This window comes from Lissotriton helveticus, chromosome 3_1 (genome assembly GCF_964261635.1).
Source record: "Lissotriton helveticus chromosome 3_1, aLisHel1.1, whole genome shotgun sequence".
Taxonomy (NCBI): Eukaryota; Metazoa; Chordata; class Amphibia; order Caudata; family Salamandridae; genus Lissotriton; species Lissotriton helveticus.
Window position 1 is genome coordinate 393,629,622 of NC_136061.1, and position 23,136 is coordinate 393,652,757.

Consider the following 23,136-nt stretch of genomic DNA (forward strand, 5'->3'; position numbering starts at 1 on the left):
GACTTCTCTATATTGTCACCCTATTCCCTACTAATGAGAATACCAGACTTGCAGGCATGGTAAGATATGCAGACCTGCAGGGTATAGGTCAGTAAATAGGGGTGGTCACAGTCAAGTGCATGAAGGGAGAGAGGGTTTGTTCATAAGGTGACTGATGGCGGAAGTGGACCACTGATTAACTGACAGTCTGCAGAAGAGTCACAGTTTATGTTTGAGGTGAGAATGTTCTTGTTGTTATATATGCGAGGAGCTGCCAAGTAGGCTTATCTTGCTCTGCAGGACTCTAGCCCCAGTTGAGGGAATGTTGTCCTGCTAGAGGTCCCCAGAAAAGAGTAGAGGGGCAGGAAGCTTAGGGACCCAAGGACTTAAACTAGCCACAGACTGACTCAAGCCTAGAGAGGACAGATTCTTAGAGGTCACCCTGGTGCTGTGCAATCTCTTCTGCCTGCAAGACCTGTTTGATGATGGTGCAGAGGCAAAAGCATCCTTTCGCGGCCAGGTCAGAGAGCAAGTGTGAAATGCTTAACAGATCACCTTTGTAGGACCACCTAAGTGGGTGAGGCTGTATTAGGCTGGGCTCTGCTCCCGTATAATCTGGGAGTGGCGATTGCCTTTGTCATGGTAATAGGCCAAGATGTGTCTATGGGTCCACTGCAAGGATCTATGGTGGGATTCTCAGAGTGCATTAGTTAAGTTTAGTCCGCATGTTGTGTCGTAATAGAATATGCCACTAACTCTTGTTAAGGGTTGTTGGGTTTCTTTGAGACTGTAAGTTCCGATTTTGCAGCTGTACTGTTTGGACGTCTACTATGTATGATCTGTTTAAAACCAATAAATAGATCTAAAAATAAACTTTTGTTAAGGTAAGACAGCCACCGAGCAGCAGCTAAGATCCAGAACAAGAGGAGCTTAGCCGCAGTCCACAGTCAAGAGAGAAGATCTCTATTCTTTTACAGCAAAGTGGAGTTCAAGCTAGACTGAATGTGGAGGAAGGTTCTCGTTGTGAGATACAATATTCCTTCATGTCTACTCAGGTGTGTAGATATGCTGACTATACTAGTTGCTAGTAAGTGGTCAATAGGCCTCTTTTCTATTAGCCGCTTAACCGCGGTGCGAATTTCGCCGCAGTGCGGCGGTTTAAATGAATGGGCGGGGCCGCGTCGGGCAGCGGACGTGCGCAGCACTACCGAGGCAGTGCTCGCAACAGCCGTTGGCCGGCACGCGCAGCGAAGAGGGTTAGACAAGAGCTACATTTAGTACTGATACAATAAGGTCAAAAGTTATATGACATTTAATAAAATGCGTTTTCAGTGGAAAGTGTAGCTGAACCATAACTATATGATGTATGCATCTCTGAAAAGGATCATATGCCGTTTGTTACCACTTTTGAGTGTGGAGAGTGGCCACAACTAACCATGATACCCCCTACCCCCTCAAAAATTTTAATATATAGCATATTATACCCTGGCCATCTGCGATTATGGGTTATGCCATGATTTTTTTTCATGTGTATTTGTTTAACCAAATGCATTTAGCCAGACCCAGGGGATTCAAAGGGGTAAATGTGTGCAGCTAGATAAAATCACACTAAAAAGAGGAGCTGTGATAATCACAATTGTTTCATTGTGTGAAGTAATAGGCAGGTGCAATCACGAGGCAGCAAACGTTTGTCTCTTGTCAATTTTGCTGCACTGTGGTCAACTCAAATTCGACATTTCCACTGTGGTAATAAAGGCCTAAATGTGCATTTATTACAACATAACATTCTCACTGACATTGCATAAATGGTATTCATACAGATACACACACTGCAATATGCTATAAATTACACCATGGAGTGCGGGGCGGGGCACGATTCACTAGAGGCAAAGCCCCAGCGGGATCATGATCCACTTAAGCCTAGGTGCAGACTACAGGCTGGGCCGGTTCACCCCATCATACTGAATGTGCTTTTAGCGTGCAGGAAGGAACGCACACCTGCACTGGGGGCCCTGCATTAGTGAAAGCCGGACTGGCTTTGGGGGTAATCCTGTCTGCCTTTTGTTGCAGGTGGCAATCTGTCCTGCATTTCAAAGAGGGGTAGAGATCCCCCTGCAGGCGGGAGCATGGAGTGCGGTGAAACCACAAGCTGGGGACCGGGACTGTGGAACTTCTGTATCACCCTCCCAAGGGACAGGGGGATACAGGGAGAGGGGTGCAGTGACTGTGCAGCACCTCTATAATGAGCACAATCAGTGTGCCTCCCAGGGCTTTAAGTGGGATGAAAAAACTGGGGGTCTCTCAGGGGGGCGTGGCCAATGTAATTAAGGGTGTGGCTTAACCGCATCCATGCGGTGCATTTTCCCGCTGTGCGCTGGAAAATTCAAAAACCCACTTTACATGACGAGCTCACCTTGTCATGAGTGTACCAGAGGTACACCTCATGACGAGCTGAGCTCGTCATGAGCGTCGAAGGGGTTAAAAACACGTAAGCTAAAAGTTTGTGCTTAGCATAGTAATGTGCTGCCCAACTGGTATTTTATTGTTTCCGTCATTGCAGACAGATATATGATACAACAAGTAACATCATACTTACAACAAGTCAGGACTATTGGCTTTGTCAATGGTTGTTAGTTGCATAAGATAAATAAGCAGCAACTGTGGCTTGTATATAATAATGAAAAAAAGCTTCCCCATAAAGCCCTGGTGACACCACGACAATGTTGCTGGTCCTTAGTTCCGAAAAGAGAAGAGACATCCAGAGAGAAAATGACACTTTAAAGGATTTCCCTTCCCCTATAACGCTCGAAATAAACGGACCTCCTTGCCAGGGCACAAACCAGAGCCCGATAGAGGCCTCCTTAAAAAAACTTCCAGTGCTCAGACCCGGTGAGACCCGGCCCACTTAAAGCCCTGGTGCCTCGTATTAGTGCCTTTGCCTCTACGCTTGCAGCTGAATTGGCTCAGGCGCAGGGTCAAAGTGTTTCCTCATTTGCTTGGGACCACTCCCACATACAGGTGAAGAAACCCTTTGCGATCGCACCCCGATGCATGCGTGGTTTCTTCTGTAATACCAAAGGGCCCCAGGCGCACAAGAAGTAGCGCAAATGCCGGTTGCGCCCCAATGCACTGAACTGTAAAATGAGCTCCATACGCAGAGACTCCCACCAGATTTGTGGTACAGAGAAGGACTGGGGTCATTTTTCTACTGCTCAGTCCTCCGAATAATTCTCAACATTCAAGGTTTACATCAAAGCAAGTGGCACTAACTCCCCGCAGCAAGGAACACTAAAAGGAACAGAGCGCTCCCCTGTGTGCTGTGGAGAAATGTGATCATCCAGTGAAAGCACGCCTGTCCTGTTTACAATACGGAGAGGTCCAGGCAGGAAGAGGGATGCAGTGTGACAGAGTCAGACAGGGGAAGATGAAGCACAGAAAGGGAGAGACGGTCTTCAGTCGGGTGAGAGAGGCAGCCTGGGGAAGGGGGAGTTCAGCAAGAGAGAGAGATGAGAGTAGGAACAGTCAGGGGAAGAGCAGTGCAGCACGTGTGACAGATATAAAGGCAGGCAGGGTGTGGAACAAGGCGTGCTCTCAGGGGCCTAGCCGCCATTGGTGCAGCAGGTACAGTGGCACCAGGGTCCAGAGGCCCGAGGGGCCATTTTAACGCTGGTCATTAATGTATTTACAATTCAAACATTTCCCTTTTTGCACTAGTGCCCGTGAGATACCGGCTACGCCAATGAGTGCTCATGTGGGAGAGACGGTCTGGGGAGGAGGAAGCATAGACAGGCAGAAAGACGGACTACGGAAGAGAGAGCATGTCTGTGGAGGAAAGACAGCAGCAGGTGAGAGAGAGATGCGACCTAGGCAGGAGAGAGATGGTCGGCGGAAGAGGGGAGCGAAGCATGACAGAAAAAAAGACGGTCTGGTGAAGGGTGCGTTCCACATGACCGGGCTCGAGTAGGAATTGGAAATGAATAAAAGAAGAAAGGGGCGTATATGTGTGTGTGAAAGGGAGAAAGCCAGCCAGACCCAAAAAGCTACAACATGAGAGCGAGATGAACAGAATAACTAATGTAACATGACAAGTGACAAACGAGGGTGTGGCCATGGAAGAAACCATCCAAGACGTGTCTACCCTAAGATCTACACACTGAGCCAGATAACCCCTCCAAAATGATACATTTGCCAAAGTAGAGCGACATAGTCAAATAGTGCCACCTCGAAGCTGCCAAGGTTTCAGATTGCTTATGTGTGACATTTTCATAGTTTCAGTTTAATTATGAGTGACATTCAACGAGTATGAGTGAGGCTTTCTTGCAATCAAAATGAAGCAATGAAGACGAGGGAAACATAAATATCAGAAGTTACACCCATTTGAGCAACGGGAAACTTTAAAAAGATCTTAAAACGTCTGCAAAACACCAGAAATGGAAGGGCTCTAGGATGTGAGTTTCCAGCACGGACCCTAACCTAGCCTCACTGACACTGAACTCAACTTTTGGGCAGACTGCAGACAGTGACTGCAATGCAGAGCTCAGGCACTCTAACTTTACTTACAGGGCATGTTATTGGCTCAAGAAGAGAAAACAAAAGCAAGTGTACCGCTTTGTGGTGGTTTTCCGGCCCGGGGCCGACAACCCTGCCGACTTCTTGTCACGTCACCCAGCATGGCGCCATCACCGCCTGCACCCACAGATGAAGAATGCACCGAAGAGTTCGTTCGGATGGTCTATCTCAATGCATGTCCTGTCGCCCTCTCACTCGAAGACATCGGAAAAGCGACAGAGGTAGACGAATGCCTCATCAAGTCAAGACCACTCTAACCAACCGAAAACGGCGTCACTTTCTGGATGGAGTCATCTCCCTCACTGAAGAAGAACATCTTTTCTGACAACAAGCGTGGAGGGTGCAAAACAAACTTAGCATGGGCCTTCATGCGAGGGACAAAACCTGTCATTCCAAGGAGCCTGAAAAAGGAGGTAGTCCGTCTGGTGCACCAATGCCATCAAGGCATCTCGAAAACCAGAGCCAGACTGAGAAGCAAAGTCTGGTTCCCGGGAATGGACGCAGCTGTCGAAGAAGTATTACAAACCTGTCACTCCTGCAACATCACGGGTAGTGACCCCGCTCCACATCCGGTGATCACAGACGACCCGTGCCTGGAACCGTGGTCCAAAGTAAGCATCGACTTTGGGTCCTTCCCAGACGGGTGGAACACGATGGTGCTTGTCGAATCCCACTCGAAATTCCCAGTGGTGGAGGTGGTATCGTCAACAGCGTTTCACCACGTCAAGACAGCGTCAGAGCGCTTCTTTGCCATGATAGAACTACCTGAGGAGATTAAATCGGACAATGGCCCGCCGTTCCAAGGCAGAGACTTCCAAGACTACCAGGCCTTCAGGGGCATCCGACACAGGAAGATCACGCCACAATGGCCCCAGGCAAATGGAGAGGTGGAGGGTTCATGCGCACCATGAACCGAGCTCGCAGGATAGGGTTCGAGAAGGGAGAGAATGCCAAACAGTGCCTCTCCCAGTTCCTGGTTGCCTATCGCCACACCCCACACTGCACCACTCAGTGTGCCCCAGCCCACCTTCTATTCAGGAGAGCACCAAGAGACTGCGTCCCGGCGGACGGCTGCTGGAATCCACCCACGCTAGATCAGGGTGCAGTCCAGGGACGAAGGAAAGCGTCCAATGACAAGGCGAGCCAGGCTAGAAGAGCTCAATCCATGAGCATCCACGTTAGAGACCATGTCGTGGTAAAGGATCGTCACCCAAACTGGAAGTATCGCACCCCATATGAGCCGGAGTTGTGGGAGGTTGTCTATGTCCACGGCACAATGATATCGGTCATGAGGGGAACCCGGGTGGTCACGAAGAACACCTCCTGGTTCAAGAATGTCATAGAGTGTGTGCCATCTACCGATTAGGTCAGAAGGGTTTCAGAAGACGGGGAGGGGGCAGTCCCCGCGAGCGACTTACCTGGCAACGCAGAGCGAACACAACACCCATCCGAAGGAGAAACGGAAGCGGCAGAAAAACCACAGTGCCAAAGAGCTGAGTTCCAGGAGAAAGGAAAGGAGGAAGAAGGGTTGGAAGTCACTGAGAACCACCGGAGCCAGAAGTATGATCTCCGGCTGAACCCAACCCCTAGTCAGAGACTAAGAGACTTTGCATGGTGCACCAAGAAAGACTAAAGACTTACTCGTAAGGGTTCATGTATCTGAAAGATTGGAGGGATGTAGTGACTGAGCCACCCGGCCTGTTCACTCACGCTGAACACGCACCCATGCAATCCGAGGGCGGGCTCGCCCAGGGTATAAATAAAATGGCTTAAGACTGCTCAGGGTGTTGGCCTAGAGATAATAACCGAGAAAGTGTTGTCACTTCAGTGTGTACTGATACTGAGGCCAAGTCGAACTGCTGTCTGGGTCCTGCTACACCCACGACAATACATCCCCCACATCAATATACCAAAGCTGCTAGTAGTACACCCGAAGGGACTGCTCACAGTAGAGGAAAAGAGATTGGTGCCCCTCCGGGAGAACAGATACAGGGGCGCACTTTCGCAGACAACCCCATGGCAGTTTGAAGAGAGGGAACCTGGGGTCAGCACCGGAATACACCCTAAAGCGACTGGAGCCTTGAACAAGAACAGTGTGCGCTGAAAGGAAATATAGAAATCTGCCTCGACCCAAAAAGACCAAGAGTGAGAATTCGTCTCCCACTGACCACGACCATTTGGAAAAGCTCATATCGGAGAGACACCCCGAGGCTGACCCTCATGGCGTCCACAAAAATGAACATCATAAACAAAAGGAATCCACAAGGTGGAAGGTGGTTGCTACCACAATGGTGGGGAGCAACCTGGGTTGTTAAAATACCCCTCACACACCAACAGGCCCCTTGGTGTCATGCTTCATCATCGGGGTCTTCGCAAAACCTCTACGGAATGCGGCGTGCTACGACTTCACGGCTACGCAGGAGCACTTTTAGGTGAACTATGTGTTTGGTGTGTGTGGGTAAACAATGTGAGTGGTGAGGTGAAGGTGAAAAAATTAAAAAATACCTGGCACGTGAGTACAGAAAAATTTATTAAGTCTCCGGCTGGTATTATTAAAAGAGTGCTGTGATGGTTGTGGTCTACTGATTAGGGTAACCCAACCATGTCAGTGCGTCGACATGTTTCGGAGTTTGAAGAACTCCTTCTTCAGGACGAGGATATGCACTACTTATCCCCACCTTACTCACATGTGTGTAGATATAAAAGTGTGCTCTACAAAAAAAGATATGGTGAAAATGTACCTATCTATGTTTAAAATAAGGTCCGTTGCGCCCAATTGGCGATTCAAGACACCTGAAAACAGAAAAGTCAAATCAAAAACAAGAAATTACATGTTTTTTTAAACTTTTTGCTGTGTGAAATACACAGGGGGTAACAAGGAACAAAAGTGAAGGTCCAGGAACCCTGAAAAAAGGAAAAAACGAAAAAACGAATAACACAATAAACAAGACACACAATCAGGCATAATATCTGGTGGGACCACTGAGGGAAGAAGGTCCTCATACAGATGTATTGCTTACTTATGGACAGAGGTTTACATGGCCTCATGAGCCACAGCGTGTAGGGGGGGTCCGTTCTGCCAGGTAAGGCAACCTATGAGGTATTCAAGGAAATGGATCAATATGATGTAAACCCTCGTTTTTGTTGAAAGTATTACACACCACATCCACACATTCATTCACACTCACGGTTACTTTCAGGGCTTCCTGACTTCCTCCCTCTTCACGCGGCTCCGACGAGTGAATTATGAGTTACAGGGAGGGTTATTTATAGTCTAGAAAGAATCAATTGGCCGCTAATTGAAGGCGGAACCAGCCCATAAAAGTATAATGCTTGTGGGCTCTTTGTCGCTTCTGCGCGCATCCGGGATGTGTTCCCGCACGACCACGCATGCGCGCCTGAGTGGTTGAGGCCGGCCGCGCATGCGCGGTAGTGTATCATCGCTGCTCGCCTGATGCGCATGCGCAAAGGAAAGACGCATGTGTCTTGGTATACGGAGGATGTTTTCAGCGATAACTTTGGGTGATTGCTACAGGATTTTAAACTGCTGGAAATGCTTGAAAAAGTGGTCAAACAGATCCTTATTTTGGGAGATTGTAGGAAAAAGACTACTGTCAGTACAGAGATCGAGTTTATCGCTACTGTAATTTGTGAGAAAGGGGAATGGTCAGGGTATTGACATGAGTCAAATAATAAAAATGAAAGAATATATATATATATAAAGAGGAAACTATATACATATACATAAGGGGAAGCATGTTTCAGAAGCTTGACACATCGGCTACATAGGTTCTGATCACAAAACCCCCAATTGAGTTGTCGGTGCAGCTATTCCATGTAAATCTAGTTTATGCAGCACGGTCACCTAAGTGATGAGTTTAGACTCATTCAGGTAGATACCGCATGGCCGTTAGTAGGCGTATTTGGCAGGTCTCATGGGTTTCTTAGCGTACTTGGCTCCATGGGATGGAGTCGTTCAACCCTGTCACGTCTGAGCCCAGACGAAACACCCATCTCTGTTCTTTCTCAAATAAGCCCCTTTCTGATGGTAACTGCTCAATAACAGTCCAATGTATGTCGTTCACACAGTGCTGTGCTTCAAGAAAATGAGATGCCATTTTTGTTGTCTGTTTTTTGCACCTTACATTGCTCTTGTGTTCGTTAATTCTCGTTTTCACTGCACGTGTGGTCATTCCTACATACTCCTTGCCGCAAGGGCACGTGATGAGATACACCACGTTGCGGCTATTGCAATTTGTGACTGCTCGTTGTTCCCATTTTTCGCCATTCTTAAATTCTAGAGTCAGACTTTTCGTGGTCAAATGGCAGTTGTTACAGTTCCCACATGGATAATGCCCGTGTAGTCCTTTCAGCCTTGTCTGATGTACTGCATCGGTTTTCGGTCTAGTGTGGACCAGAATGTCCTTCAGGTTTCTTCCCCTTCTATGGGCAAAGATGGGTTTTTCCAAATCCAGATTTACACTAGTCAGGATGCGCCAATGTTTGTTTATTAGTTTGGATACCTGGTTTGACACAGGATTGTAGGTCGTGATACAGACTGGTCTGCCTGATTCCTCTTTTGGTGGGTTGTCATCCAGTAGAGCTTCACGGTTTAGTTTTTTACTCAGGTCCAGAGCCTGGATTTTGTACTTCCCCACATCGCTGCAGTTTCGCCGGGGAAGTACAAAATTCAGGCTCTGGACCTGAGTAAAAAACTACAACAGAGAAAATACCCAGACAAGATCATAACCCGGGCAATGAAAAGAGCCAGGAACAATAACCGTCTAGTGTAAATCTGGATTTGGAAAAACCCATCTTTGCCCATAGAAGGGGAAGAAACCTGAAGGACATTCTGGTCCACACTAGACCGAAAACCGATGCAGTACATCAGACAAGGCTGAAAGGACTACACGGGCATTATCCATGTGGGAACTGTAACAACTGCCATTTGACCACGAAAAGTCTGACTCTAGAATTTAAGAATGGCGAAAAATGGGAACAACGAGCAGTCACAAATTGCAATAGCCGCAACGTGGTGTATCTCATCACGTGCCCTTGCGGCAAGGAGTATGTAGGAATGACCACACGTGCAGTGAAAACGAGAATTAACGAACACAAGAGCAATGTAAGGTGCAAAAAACAGACAACAAAAATGGCATCTCATTTTCTTGAAGCACAGCACTGTGTGAACGACATACATTGGACTGTTATTGAGCAGTTACCATCAGAAAGGGGCTTATTTGAGAAAGAACAGAGATGGGTGTTTCGTCTGGGCTCAGACGTGACAGGGTTGAACGACTCCATCCCATGGAGCCAAGTACGCTAAGAAACCCATGAGACCTGCCAAATACGCCTACTAACGGCCATGCGGTATCTACCTGAATGAGTCTAAACTCATCACTTAGGTGACCGTGCTGCATAAACTAGATTTACATGGAATAGCTGCACCGACAACTCAATTGGGGGTTTTGTGATCAGAACCTATGTAGCCGATGTGTCAAGCTTCTGAAACATGCTTCCCCTTATGTATATGTATATAGTTTCCTCTTTATATATATATATATTCTTTCATTTTTATTATTTGACTCATGTCAATACCCTGACCATTCCCCTTTCTCACAAATTACAGTAGCGATAAACTCGATCTCTGTACTGACAGTAGTCTTTTTCCTACAATCTCCCAAAATAAGGATCTGTTTGACCACTTTTTCAAGCATTTCCAGCAGTTTAAAATCCTGTAGCAATCACCCAAAGTTATCGCTGAAAACATCCTCCGTATACCAAGACACATGCGTCTTTCCTTTGCGCATGCGCATCAGGCGAGCAGCGATGATACACTACCGCGCATGCGCGGCCGGCCTCAACCACTCAGGCGCGCATGCGTGGTCGTGCGGGAACACATCCCGGATGCGCGCAGAAGCGACAAAGAGCCCACAAGCATTATACTTTTATGGGCTGGTTCCGCCTTCAATTAGCGGCCAATTGATTCTTTCTAGACTATAAATAACCCTCCCTGTAACTCATAATTCACTCGTCGGAGCCGCGTGAAGAGGGAGGAAGTCAGGAAGCCCTGAAAGTAACCGTGAGTGTGAATGAATGTGTGGATGTGGTGTGTAATACTTTCAACAAAAACGAGGGTTTACATCATATTGATCCATTTCCTTGAATACCTCATAGGTTGCCTTACCTGGCAGAACGGACCCCCCCTACACGCTGTGGCTCATGAGGCCATGTAAACCTCTGTCCATAAGTAAGCAATACATCTGTATGAGGACCTTCTTCCCTCAGTGGTCCCACCAGATATTATGCCTGATTGTGTGTCTTGTTTATTGTGTTATTCGTTTTTTCGTTTTTTCCTTTTTTCAGGGTTCCTGGACCTTCACTTTTGTTCCTTGTTACCCCCTGTGTATTTCACACAGCAAAAAGTTTAAAAAAACATGTAATTTCTTGTTTTTGATTTGACTTTTCTGTTTTCAGGTGTCTTGAATCGCCAATTGGGCGCAACGGACCTTATTTTAAACATAGATAGGTACATTTTCACCATATCTTTTTTTGTAGAGCACACTTTTATATCTACACACATGTGAGTAAGGTGGGGATAAGTAGTGCATATCCTCGTCCTGAAGAAGGAGTTCTTCAAACTCCGAAACATGTCGACGCACTGACATGGTTGGGTTACCCTAATCAGTAGACCACAACCATCACAGCACTCTTTTAATAATACCAGCCGGAGACTTAATAAATTTTTCTGTACTCACGTGCCAGGTATTTTTTAATTTTTTCACCTTCACCTCACCACTCACATTGTTTACCCACACACACCAAACACATAGTTCACCTAAAAGTGCTCCTGCGTAGCCGTGAAGTCGTAGCACGCCGCATTCCGTAGAGGTTTTGCGAAGACCCCGATGATGAAGCATGACACCAAGGGGCCTGTTGGTGTGTGAGGGGTATTTTAACAACCCAGGTTGCTCCCCACCATTGTGGTAGCAACCACCTTCCACCTTGTGGATTCCTTTTGTTTATGATAATTACTAGGGGAGACAGAATCCACACCTTCCTCTCCCTCTCCCTCTTTTGTTAAGGATTGTCCACAAAAATGAAGACTCCCACACACGCCTCAATAAAAGACATGCTACAGAAACCAGACCCGCAACAGTCCTCAATACTCAAAGCTGGCGTGGGCTCAAACCCCAGCCGCAAAGAAGATAACCACACACTCTACAGAGTTCTGCAAGGACGTCACTTCTCTCATGCAAGATTTCAGTAGATCTCTATCTGAACTTTATCAATCTCTACACCATATAAACTCACGTTTGGACCAAATAGAGAACCCTGGGCGTGTCCCACAGGTTCAATTTTTTTTTTAAATCGCCTAAAGTTAGCACAGTAAGTGTTACAAGAAAACACTTTAAAATGTTTTCTACAGCTGCCCTAATGACCCCTGCCTTATAATTAAACAAAGGTGGAAATGGCATGTTAAAAATGAATACAGATATTTCAAATAAAGTTCCACTTAAGAATCAGGTCCTGGTCTTTACAGAACCTTTAAATGTGGGCAGGTGGCCGGTATCTTTGTCTGGAAAAAGTGGCAATCCTACCACTGACATAGGCTAGGAAGCTGGATCGCCATTGTTCACTGAGCCTATATGATCTGCACAATTATTGAAAGTAAAAACTTCACATATGCTAAGTGATTGCTATGGTCACTTACATATAATCTGTCTACCACCTTTATCGGTGCCCTGAATTACCACCCAATTGGCCCCAAGATCGTTTTCTCCTCTGCCTTATCTTGCTTTTTGACCAGACACATATTAATAGTGGCAGATTTCCCCATACTTCAATCATCTTAATTACCATCTGGAAGAAGGAACTGTTTGAAATTAAGATTATTTTCCAATTAGTGTTTGGCCTCATGCATCAAGCAGGTCACTCACTTGATCTGGTTTCTACAAATCATTTCTATCTCAAATTGGAAACTCCAGTTCCTCTGGCACAGTCTCACCATTTCACAGTTCCCATTAAAATAGTTAGTTATTGCATACAGCTTCCAAAAATGCTAGCAAAACACACACAAATATAACACCCTTAGGCTAAGGTTAGTCCTTCGAATCAGTCTTCTGCATTGGCTTGCTCCCCTACTCCATCATAAATCTCCATTCGCACAGCTGACTGCAATACCTAGGTCTCTCTTCCTCTCAGTTCTGTAGCTCTATTGCCTAACAAAACTCACAGGACATATTCCTCCTCTCCTTGGGATAATACAGAACTGTGAGTCGCCAAACGAAACTGTAAGAGCTCACAACACTTATAGCGGAAAAGCACTCTGATGACAAATCAATAGATTGTCAAAAGATTAATATGTATTAACTACTCATCAGATCAGCCTGCACTGCCTTCGCCACGAACAAGATAGGAACTTCCAAACATACAGTCCATGATATGTTTCTCATTGTTAAAAAAACTCTTAAACCTCATGCATGACAACGCTACTATCCCATCCCAGCAACTGTGCAATGATATATCCTATTTTTTCTTAGATATATTTGCCAAAATATATTCAAGCTTTTCCCCTCAGCCGTTCTCTAAGCCCCCTCCAGATTTGACTACCCGTACTGTCTCGGAAACGGAGTCTTCTATGACTGAATTTGCAACACTTCCCATTGAACAGGTCAAGTCCCTAATAACCAATATCAAATCAGGATGTCCATTGGTTCTCTGTCCTCCCACCGTTCTCTCCATTGCTAAAGATGTGATCTGTCCAGCCTTGACCAAATTATGTAATCTATCTCCTGCCACTGCGACAGTTCCAGATCACTGGCAGTGAGCCCTCCTGATACCTTTACTGAAAAAAGACATCTGCAGATTCCATTATTTTTTTTTTAGATATCTCTCTCTTACATTTTTCTTTATCAAAAAGTGGTCAATCTTCAGTTATCGGGAAACCAATACCCTTCTTGATTCATCTCAATCGAACTTCTGGCCATAGCACTGAATTTGCACTGGATGACATCAGAACGACACTAGACCAGGGCGACTCTACCATCTGGTTTCTTCAAGATTTCTCTACACATGGTATCACAACCCAACCTGATTGCTCACCTTTTGGATATCAGTATCTGTAAGGAAGCCTTAAAATGGTTCAGTAATTTCTTTCTGATAGCTCACAGGCTATCTCCCTTCACCCGTTTAGATCATACTTCACTACCATGAAATCTAATATTCTTCAAGGCTTCTCACTAAGATCCACCAGTTTCAGTTTTTATGTTTCTTCCCTTGCACTGCTTGTCTGTGCTCAGGGCTGTGAAATCATCTCTTACACTGGTGACATAAGAGTTCTCGTCACCATACCCGCTTTGTTGCTCCATGCAGTAGCCACCTGGCAACTGAATGGGGCAGGTTGGCAGGTGGATGATTACAAATGGTCTCAAATTAAACAGAGACAACACTGAGGTCCTTATGTTTGATCGGGACAATTCAATCTGGTGCTCAGTTTTGTGGTCTATTGCACTTGAACAATGCTTAACTCTTGTTGAATCAGCCAAAAGCCTTCACTTGTTTACTTACACAACAATCTTTCTCTACAATGTCAAATCAATCAGATCTCAGCCATTTCTTTTCACTGTCTCACAATGCTATGAAATGTTCTTCTGCTCCCTCGGACATCACTTAAAGCGGTCATCCTCACCATCTTCAGATTAGACTATAGAAATGCACTTTATTTGGGAACTCCTCAATATGTTTTACAGTATCTTCAAATCTTTCTAAATTTGTCTCCACGCCTTTTTCTTAATATTTCCTCTCACACATTTATCACTCTCCGTTCGGCAAAACTATACTAGTTGTCCATCTATAAGCAAATAGCCTTCAACATCTTACTTTTTACCTTCCATGCCGTCAACAATTGTAGCTATTGCTACCTAAAAAAAAATAAAGCTCACTATCACTCTACGCATCTTCTTTCTTTAACTTCTAGTAATGATCTAACAGTCCCACACCCCGATCTGAGATTCCAGCATGACCCCTTTTGCCCTCAGCATCATCCTCAACACTGACCAATGCTTATACCCAGCTTGCACCCCAAATATCTGGGAACACTCAAACACAAATAGTGTTTGAGTACCCACGTTTTATGTACCCACTGACGGATGAAACTGTGGAATACTTAAGAAAAGAATAAGCAAAAACAAAAAAAAATTAGGAACAGCATTGTTTTTGAGAAAGATGTAATTACGAATCATCCCCCAAAATAGCCAAAATTTACAAACATGCAGTGAATACTTCTTCAACTGTCTTGGTTCCCACCAGCTAAACTGACCATACCTGCCGCCAGACCACTCTGCCACCAATCCTGTGCGGTCTACTCACCTCTTTTGGCTCCAGTTTGTTGGATCCTCCAGATCGTTTTATAGATCTCAAAGTTGTAGTTGCTGGGGAGAGTGCCAACCGCTTCCTGAAGCTCATGGTTGTTCAGGATTTCCTCTGGAATCTGGTTGGCCACTCGTCTGCGTGGAGCTCGAGCTAGGAGAAGAGAAATAGAAGTGAGCCCAAATTGTAGGATCCTCTTGACATCCTTCATCCCTCTCACCGCACACCCACAACATTTATGGGATAGGCAACACAAGTACATTCACTGGGAGAGATAGAACATGGACTTCAAACCATCATTGCCCATAAAACATAGAAATAGAGTTTCAAAGCGTAAACATTTGCTTCTCAGAAGTTGCTGTAGCAATGTCTTGATCAGCCCCTGGACCAAGGATTTGTGAGACAGCAGGGTGGAGTCTCTCAGAGGTGACTTTCTATCGATAGTTGTTGGAAAAGTTACTTGTTTTCTATGATGATCTGACAGATAATTGATCACTGCACATATTACTTATCATAGACAGTGCTCCCTGGTGTCAAACTGGATCTGTAATTTTTTTATTTTTTTTATTTATTAACCACAATTCCTCCCTGGCTCCAAATGCACATGAATTGTCGGACTACAGAGTCATCGGCGTCATAAAAAGTTGTCACATAGCAACTAAACAAATGCCTACTCCCCACTACATTTATGTCATTTTTAACCACCATATAGAAATCAAACAAAAATGGTGGACCTTACAGAAAACCAACAAAAACATCTGTCAAACACAAACCTCATTAGAGAAGGGACGCTGATGATAATTCTGCAGGAAGTAACATCTGAAATAACATTACTGAACCTAAATAACTTTTCCTTCTCCTTCCCACAGGCAATCGCTGTAAGAAGCTGGCTCTATATATACTATACCAAAGTAAGGTATAGTGTGCAAAGAGTCCAGGGGATCCCCAAATGTTGGAAGAGGCTAAAGTAGAAAATAGCTTGTGGTAGTGTGGAAAACGTGTAATATTTTTCTTGGCATAAGCGTCAGCCATTTTGGCTGTGGAGTCAATTTAAGTTTCCTTCGTAATTCTTTCAACTTTTCACTCTGCTTGTGCTATCTATTTTAGTTGACTTCCTGACTCAGCTAAAAGCAATGTCTGTGCTGAGAGTTTGTAGCTGCCAGTAAACTTGTTAACTGTCAATCATTTACTGCTGCCGTAAGCACTCCTGTTCCCCCTCCCACTTTGCTGACCGTGCAGTTACTCATCTGCCCTTGTTTGCTGATAACTATTTCTAAAACTTGTTCTTCCGATTTATGTTCACATGCTTACAATGCACAAAACCTGTATAAAAAGGGCACTGGTTTGTGAAGCCAGTTTACTACCTCAGGCAGCACTTGAGAGTGCTGTGTGGATGTGGTCCCACTCATGAGTGATTAATTAACTTGTTATTTATTTCCAACTCCAGTGCTGATCTCTATTTTGTTGGTCTCTGAACCCATGGACAAAAGGGTGACCCTGCACCAGTGTGCCCCTAAAAATGTAAATTTCCACAGTAGTGTGAGCGAGCAGTAAGGCTTTTTCAAAGGGAAGTGTTAGGTATTTATTGTACACACTCAGGCAAGAAATGATGTCAAACACTCAAAGACTGAACTCAGACCAAGTTGTTTGTATAAAAGAATATTATTTAGTTGTATTTCATTTCTAAAACCAAGCCAGGCCTGGTGCAGGTAAGTGAAATAATACCTTGCAAAAACAATACAGGCCCGGGTGCAGAGTGCTGAGCCCAATGTTATCCAATGGGAAGTAGGGGCCTCCACTTGGTGGTTACAAGGTTAGGGAGAAAAGCCGCTGGACTTAAGCTCAGGGCAAAGGGGATCCAAGTTAGTACACAAGGTGCACCCACAGCGGCACAGGGGCAGCTGGGTGCAGAGTACTGATTTGGCATCTGGAGCCCTGTTGTTTTCAATGGGAGTTGAAGGTTTTGGATTTTGGCTGCAGGCTGGGTCCAGGAAGTCTTCCAGGAGGAACCAACAGCTGGGTAGGTATTTTGGAGAGCCCGAGGACATAGGTGCACCTCAAATCCTCTTCTTCAAGGTGCAGGGTGGCCGGATGCAGGGGTGCCTTTTGAGGTCAGATTTCATGTTACCGGTCACTCACGGAGGGGTTGGGGGGGGAGGGGCATGGGGCATGGGGGGAGTCCGTGCAGAGGCTTCAGGTGACGTCGGGGAGTCCTGGAGGGGTTAACCAAGGGGTTAACCCATGGTGAAATTGGACTCTGGAACACTGCTGGGGGACCTCCCTGGGATCTGTGGGCCACTCGGATCCGAGCTGTTGGCGTCGGTGCAGTGGTAGAGCCAGGTGTCAGGTTTCTTTGCCCTCAGCAGGCTCAGAGTCTTTCTTTGGAGATGCTTTTGAACAGAGCTGCTGTTCACAGAAGATCCGGTCTTTGTTGAAGGCAGGCAGTCCACCCAGGGGTTCTGGAGGTCTTTGGCTGCAGGACAAGGTGATTTTTGGCGCAGGATCTCTGGAAACTGCAGACGGCCAGTAGGGCTGGGGCTAAGTCAGTTGTTCTCTGCAATCTCACCTGCTGGGCGTCGTCTTCGTCTTTCTTTGTAGGTTGCGGGAATCTGCCTTCTTAGTTCAGGGCTACTGGTAAGGGGAGCGAGGCCAGGTCAAATTTTGTGCAAGACTGTTAACAGGTTAACACAGCATTAGTTTTCATAGTGCTCAGAAGGATAAAGAAAAAACGGCCATCCACGTTTCAACATTTGTAGACTAAAAAGTCCCAAATGTCATTCAAACAAAAGTCTTTATCCTGAGCAAATGTCTAATAAGATTCAAAGTTCACAAGTATTTAGTCGTAGAGAATTCATCTTTTAATTCAAAGTGTCTAATTTTACTTCAGCAAAATCACAGCCAGTTACACATCGTTGTACTTCAGAATTTGTATTCCGAGCCTCATGAACACTGGAGTCTATCCAAATGACAGATGTAGCTAATGTAGCCAACACGTATTTCGTCTTAGGGTGAATCTCCCACCGTCTTCCTCAAGGCTACAACAAGAACAAAGGGAACCCATAAGTATCTACATCATTAAGGTTAAGGACTGCCCCCTCAACTTTAGGAGGCATTTAAGGGTCTCGAGGTAAGTAGCCTTAGGGTGACTAAACCCTTGGTGTGCTCAAACCAAGTGGGGGAGTGGGCACCATCCCTAACCCTAATTGGAGAGTGCCTGTCATCTGCAAAATTCGAGCACTTAAGATTGGGCTACACTTTGCCCCCCTTTCCCCCCCCACCTGAGTGATGGGGTTGGCAGAGTTGGGCACACCTTCTAGGCTGTTCTAATTATTCCTGCCTGACCACCTGCTAAAAAGGAGGGGAGACAGGTAGGGGGCCTGCTCCTGATAGCAGGAGAGGCTGGGAGTCACATTACAAAGGCAGCAAGGCTGTTAAAGCTCCCCTGCCTCAGATGGCTCTTCCTGACCAGGGGGAGGTGTGAACACCTCTGCCAAGTAAAGGCTTTGTTTCTGGGCTCAGTGAGCGAAGCTTCCCACCCCAGGGGTCCAGAAACTTGTCTTGTGGTGGCAGGCTGGTGTTTACCAGTCAAGGAACCCACGAGAGGCGTTTCGTTTTCCAGGGGACATCTCCAAGTTGTCTTCTGAGTGCATGGTATAATAAATCCCACACTGGCATCAGTATGGGTTTATTATGATGAGAAGTTTGCTACCAAACTTCCCAGAATTCAGTAAAGCCATTAGGGTGCTATGGAGATCGTAATGACAAACTTCCAGACTATATACGTTTTATAGCTTTACTGAACTTACAATGTCTATGAATGGACTTAGACACTGTAGGGGTACAGTGCTCATGCAACTGTACCCTCACCAGTGGTATAGTGCACCCACCTAGAGGGGTGTCTGACCTATACCATAGACAGTGGTTTGCAGGCATGGCACTTGGTATGTGTGCCATGTCGACGCTTCATTTTTCTCTGCACCAAAATTCGCAGCCTGCAATGGCAGTGTGTGTGTGTGTGTGTGTGTGTGTGTGTGTGTGTGTGTGTGTGTGTGTGTGTGTGTGTGTGTGTGTGTGTGTGTTAAGGTACAGGAACTCTAAGGGTGGCACAATATGTGCTGCAGCCTTTAGAAGCCTTCCCTGGTCACAGTGCCCTTAGTACCAATGTACCTTTTACAAGGGACTTACATGTGGCCAGAGAGGTGCCAATCGGGGGTACAGTTATGGGAAAGAACACAGGCTCTGAGAATCTGATTGGCAGGGACCTAGGGCACATCAGGTCAAAGTGCATCAGAAATCTAGCAAAAAAAGTGACAGGGTTACTGCAACAGAAACCTACTTTCCTACAATAGCACAAAGCATTTCAGCGATATAAAGAAAGAACCATCAGTTATAGATACCGCCACTCTAAAAAAAACTAAAAAGCCTAAATAGCGGATCTCAAATAAGAGTCGTCGCCATCATTACACCAGACTAGCAAGCAAATATTAGAATCCTATCATTTTTAAATCATTCAGTCTATCTTTAACACTTAATAAAGATGCCGCTCTACAGTTGTGGATTTTAGTAAGGCACTCAAAAAATTCTTATATCCACCCTCATTGTGAAAGCCTCTAGTTTGCATTCCATCGCAAACACATTAGCTTCAATACCATCAACATTTGTTTGGAGGCTCCCAAGAGAGACCATCGGAGTGCTCTTCCCTCTCAAAAGGTTATAAAGATTACCACAGTGTGCCCCATTTCCACATAAACCTCACCAGAATGGGATTTAGTATACGAAGGTATGTAACACTTGTAGCCTTGACTTTTCTGCAGTTTCTTCATCGTGAGTATGGGAGAAAAAATGCCTAGAGAATAGGTTGGAAAACAGCAACCATGCATAAGGTGTATCTCATGATAGCCAATACAGCTCAGATACACAATTACTGGAGGTCAGCTTTACCAAATTGAACCTTCAACCGCACATCAAGGTTGCGACAGTAATGCTTCATGCAAGCAATCAGGCACCTGACAGATATTCAGAATAGGAAATCAACGCATGCAAAATATGCAACTTCGTTTTCTCTTGTAAAGTGAGTCCTAACCACTACAGGAGTCACTTTTCTCTGTCAGTTTATAGTACAATTTAGTGTACAGGTAAATGCAAAAGATCACCCACCCACCCATAGTGTGTCACAGCCTTCTCGGTTTCAGCCCTCAGAAGCCAACAAATGTTCACCATCCCTCTACCCTTTAGACCTCTTCTGATATTATCAGCACTTTACGTGGATCTGTATGATGCAACCTCACCAATGCTCTTGATGTTTTCGAAGGGTGTGGAGGAGGAAATGCAAAAGAGAAATTTCTGAGGTACTCATTTAGATAGAAATGAAATTCATATTTGTAACACCACCTCCTCAAGAAAAAACTTTGAAAGGCAGTTTGCTTGAAATTCACCTATCCTCCTAGCCAAAGTAATGGTCATAAGAAAAACTTTCATTTTCAAAGTGGTATGCACAATGACTGTTGCTCTTTGGGCTCGGTAAACCATGGCCATAGGTTAGCTTACTTGGCTTTTTTTTCACCTGAAGAGAGTGATAGCATAGCAATTGCTTTTATCATAGAAAGCCGGGGATGGGACAGGGGTCCTGAGAATGCAGAGATGGAGGTATTGAAAGTTCTCTTGCCTGAAGCCATGTCATGTGGTTCCTATAAGCCTATATAGGATCTGCGTGTTTAGACAACATAGACTGTGGGATAGGTGTCCAGACTGATTCCAGACACCCCCACTGGGTATGTTTGCCTGTATACCAACTAGCTCACAGGGCCACTGTAAACTCCTCTTACCAAGGAGAGAATAGTTTGTGGCAACTATCGAACATGACAACTCTGTCCCATCAGGGATCATGGAACCAGGACAGTACTTTTCGCTCAGCCACTCGTGCTCACTTTGTCTCAGAGAGACACAAAGAATAAACGGTGGGGACGTTTTCAATAAGCATTTATTGAACGAGCATCATTCTATTGTAAAATAAGTGTGCTGAAACAACCATAAGACAGAAACAGATATAAATGACTGTAAGCACCAACAGAGTAAAAGGATGGCTGATTCCTAACGTAGTGCTAAAACAATTAATACAGGCAGGTATATAAATACATGACAGTAATGATGCATACTCCTACGATTCAACCCTAACTAGATGTACCTAAGTGTACCTAGCATGCATGTAGGTGTCAGAGCCAAGAATCGCTCTAGGATAAATTCAGCCCCATTATCTGAAGTGAGAGACTGTGGGACCCCGTCTTGGTCTCGAGATGGACACCCCGCGAGGGAGGTCAGATCACTGCGAGCTGGAGTATCTGCGCGCAGGGACCTCAGCGTCTCACGTCAGTGTGTCAGCATGGAAGTCCTTTTTCTCCTCTCCCTACCTCAGCAAAGATATGGTGTTTATATACCCAGAGCGGTACCCTCATGGGATCTACTTTGCTGTGTCATGTCGGACTAGGATGACGGAAGGAATGGCCCTTATATATAGTTATTATGCGGGAGATTGTAGCCCTGCTGAGATTCCAAGAATCGTCATGCATAATGAATGAGGCTAGTCTTTCGCAGAAAAAACCCATTGTCTTTAAGCAGTACCATAACTAGATAAAAGGTCAGTACCAAGAATCGTTGTGTAGTGAAATGGCAGGGGAAATATAGGTAAAAGGTGTAGTTACTATATTGGGGTACCTGTAAGAAACATAACAGGCAGAGAGGAAGGCAAAATGGTGCTTGGTTAGACTGATGTCTCCCTTCCATTCCCCCCCATTTAGGTGGTGCAAAGTCTGTGAGAGAGGTTAGACATTACAGCATCTGGTGTGGATGCACTATGGGCAACCAATGGGCACAAATCCTGAGAGGGCTGTCGACACTGGTAAAACTGGAACTGGGCTGGGCCTCAACAGCATGGCTGGACCCGGAATTGAACATGGGAGTGAGCTAAGAGGTGCTCACATGAAATGAGGTAGACAACAGCACAACCGGATAGAGTACTGACTCATTTCTGACAGTGGTGAACACTGCCTGTGCTGGAATAATGTCTGACAAAAGGGACATTTTCCAGTCATCAAGGTAAGAATTTGATAGGAGACATGATAACTGACCTGAGACAGCTTTAGGTGGTTTGTCAGAGGAACAGAAGATTGCGATAGCACTTCTTGACACAATTTTAAAAATCTGGATAAAGTAGAGCGGCGTCTATGGAGGTCGTGGCTCAACATGCATGTATGGCGACCAAAGTGAAAGGAATAAAGAGCATAGTCAAAGAAGTTGGCAGGAGGATGCAGCAAATAGAGGGTCGGGTAGAAGTCCTAGATGAAGACCTGAGGGCAAATGCAGAGTTTCAACATGTAGGGACTGGAACAAAGTTAGAGCTTGAAAGCCTGGAAAATCCAAGATGCAAGATCAATTTTAGAATTTTGGGATATCCTGCTATACTGCTTGTTGCACTATTGACAGAAATAATAGAGTGGCTTCTTGTTCTTAGGACCTCTCCAACCCTCAAGCACTCTTGTGGTGACCCGATCAAACACCCCTCCAGTCAGATGGGTCTCGCAAACAAGAAAGATGGTGGTACTACAACTGAAGTTGTTAGGGACATGGACTCCAGGGATCCCATTCTTAAAAGTGCTGTGCTTATGAAAAACGACTTCTTGTGTCCCAAACATTAGTTCACAACACAGGTCAAAAGAAATGAGAACCAGAAAGCCAGACAAGAACTGTTGTATTTGGAGGGGGTCAAATTTTCCTCAACGTGATTAGAGGTGTTGCAGGATGGCCGGTCCTACATTGCGTACAGAGGTGGCTCAAACATTTTTGGAAAACATCAATCAGGTTATAGCTGTCGTGATATTCTGATGCTAGTATTGGGTTTAAGAAAAATGCTTAATTTCCCTGATAGCCAATGGGCTCAACTAAGAAAAGGAGGCTCATATGTGTGTATGTATGTGATTTCTCTCATCTCTGGCATCCCTTCGTTTTTCCTCTTGTTGGTCTCCACTCCTTTTTAGTTTTTTTATCCCTCCTTCTGGCCTTTTCCCACTAGTGCCACCTCCATTTTTTGTTTCCAGGGTACCATGATGCTGAAGATACCCCGTGGTGCACCATCGTATCTACAATAATTGCTGGCGACTGATTAAATGCTATGCTAAATCAGGACAACAGACCAGCTGTGTAAGATTGGATGGAATGTTTACA

At 45.4% G+C, this 23,136-nt stretch overlaps 1 protein-coding gene across 1 annotated transcript in view; it reads right to left on the bottom strand.

Moving 5' to 3' along the window:
• DPH1 (diphthamide biosynthesis 1) overlaps positions 1-23,136 on the bottom strand; it is a 1,923,189-nt gene that overhangs the window by 1,721,123 nt on the left and 178,930 nt on the right. Inside the window, exon 2 of the mRNA XM_078680142.1 lies at positions 14,920-15,072. Within this exon, the coding sequence (XP_078536268.1) occupies positions 14,920-15,072 (153 nt within the window). The remainder of the gene's footprint in view (positions 1-14,919; positions 15,073-23,136) is intronic.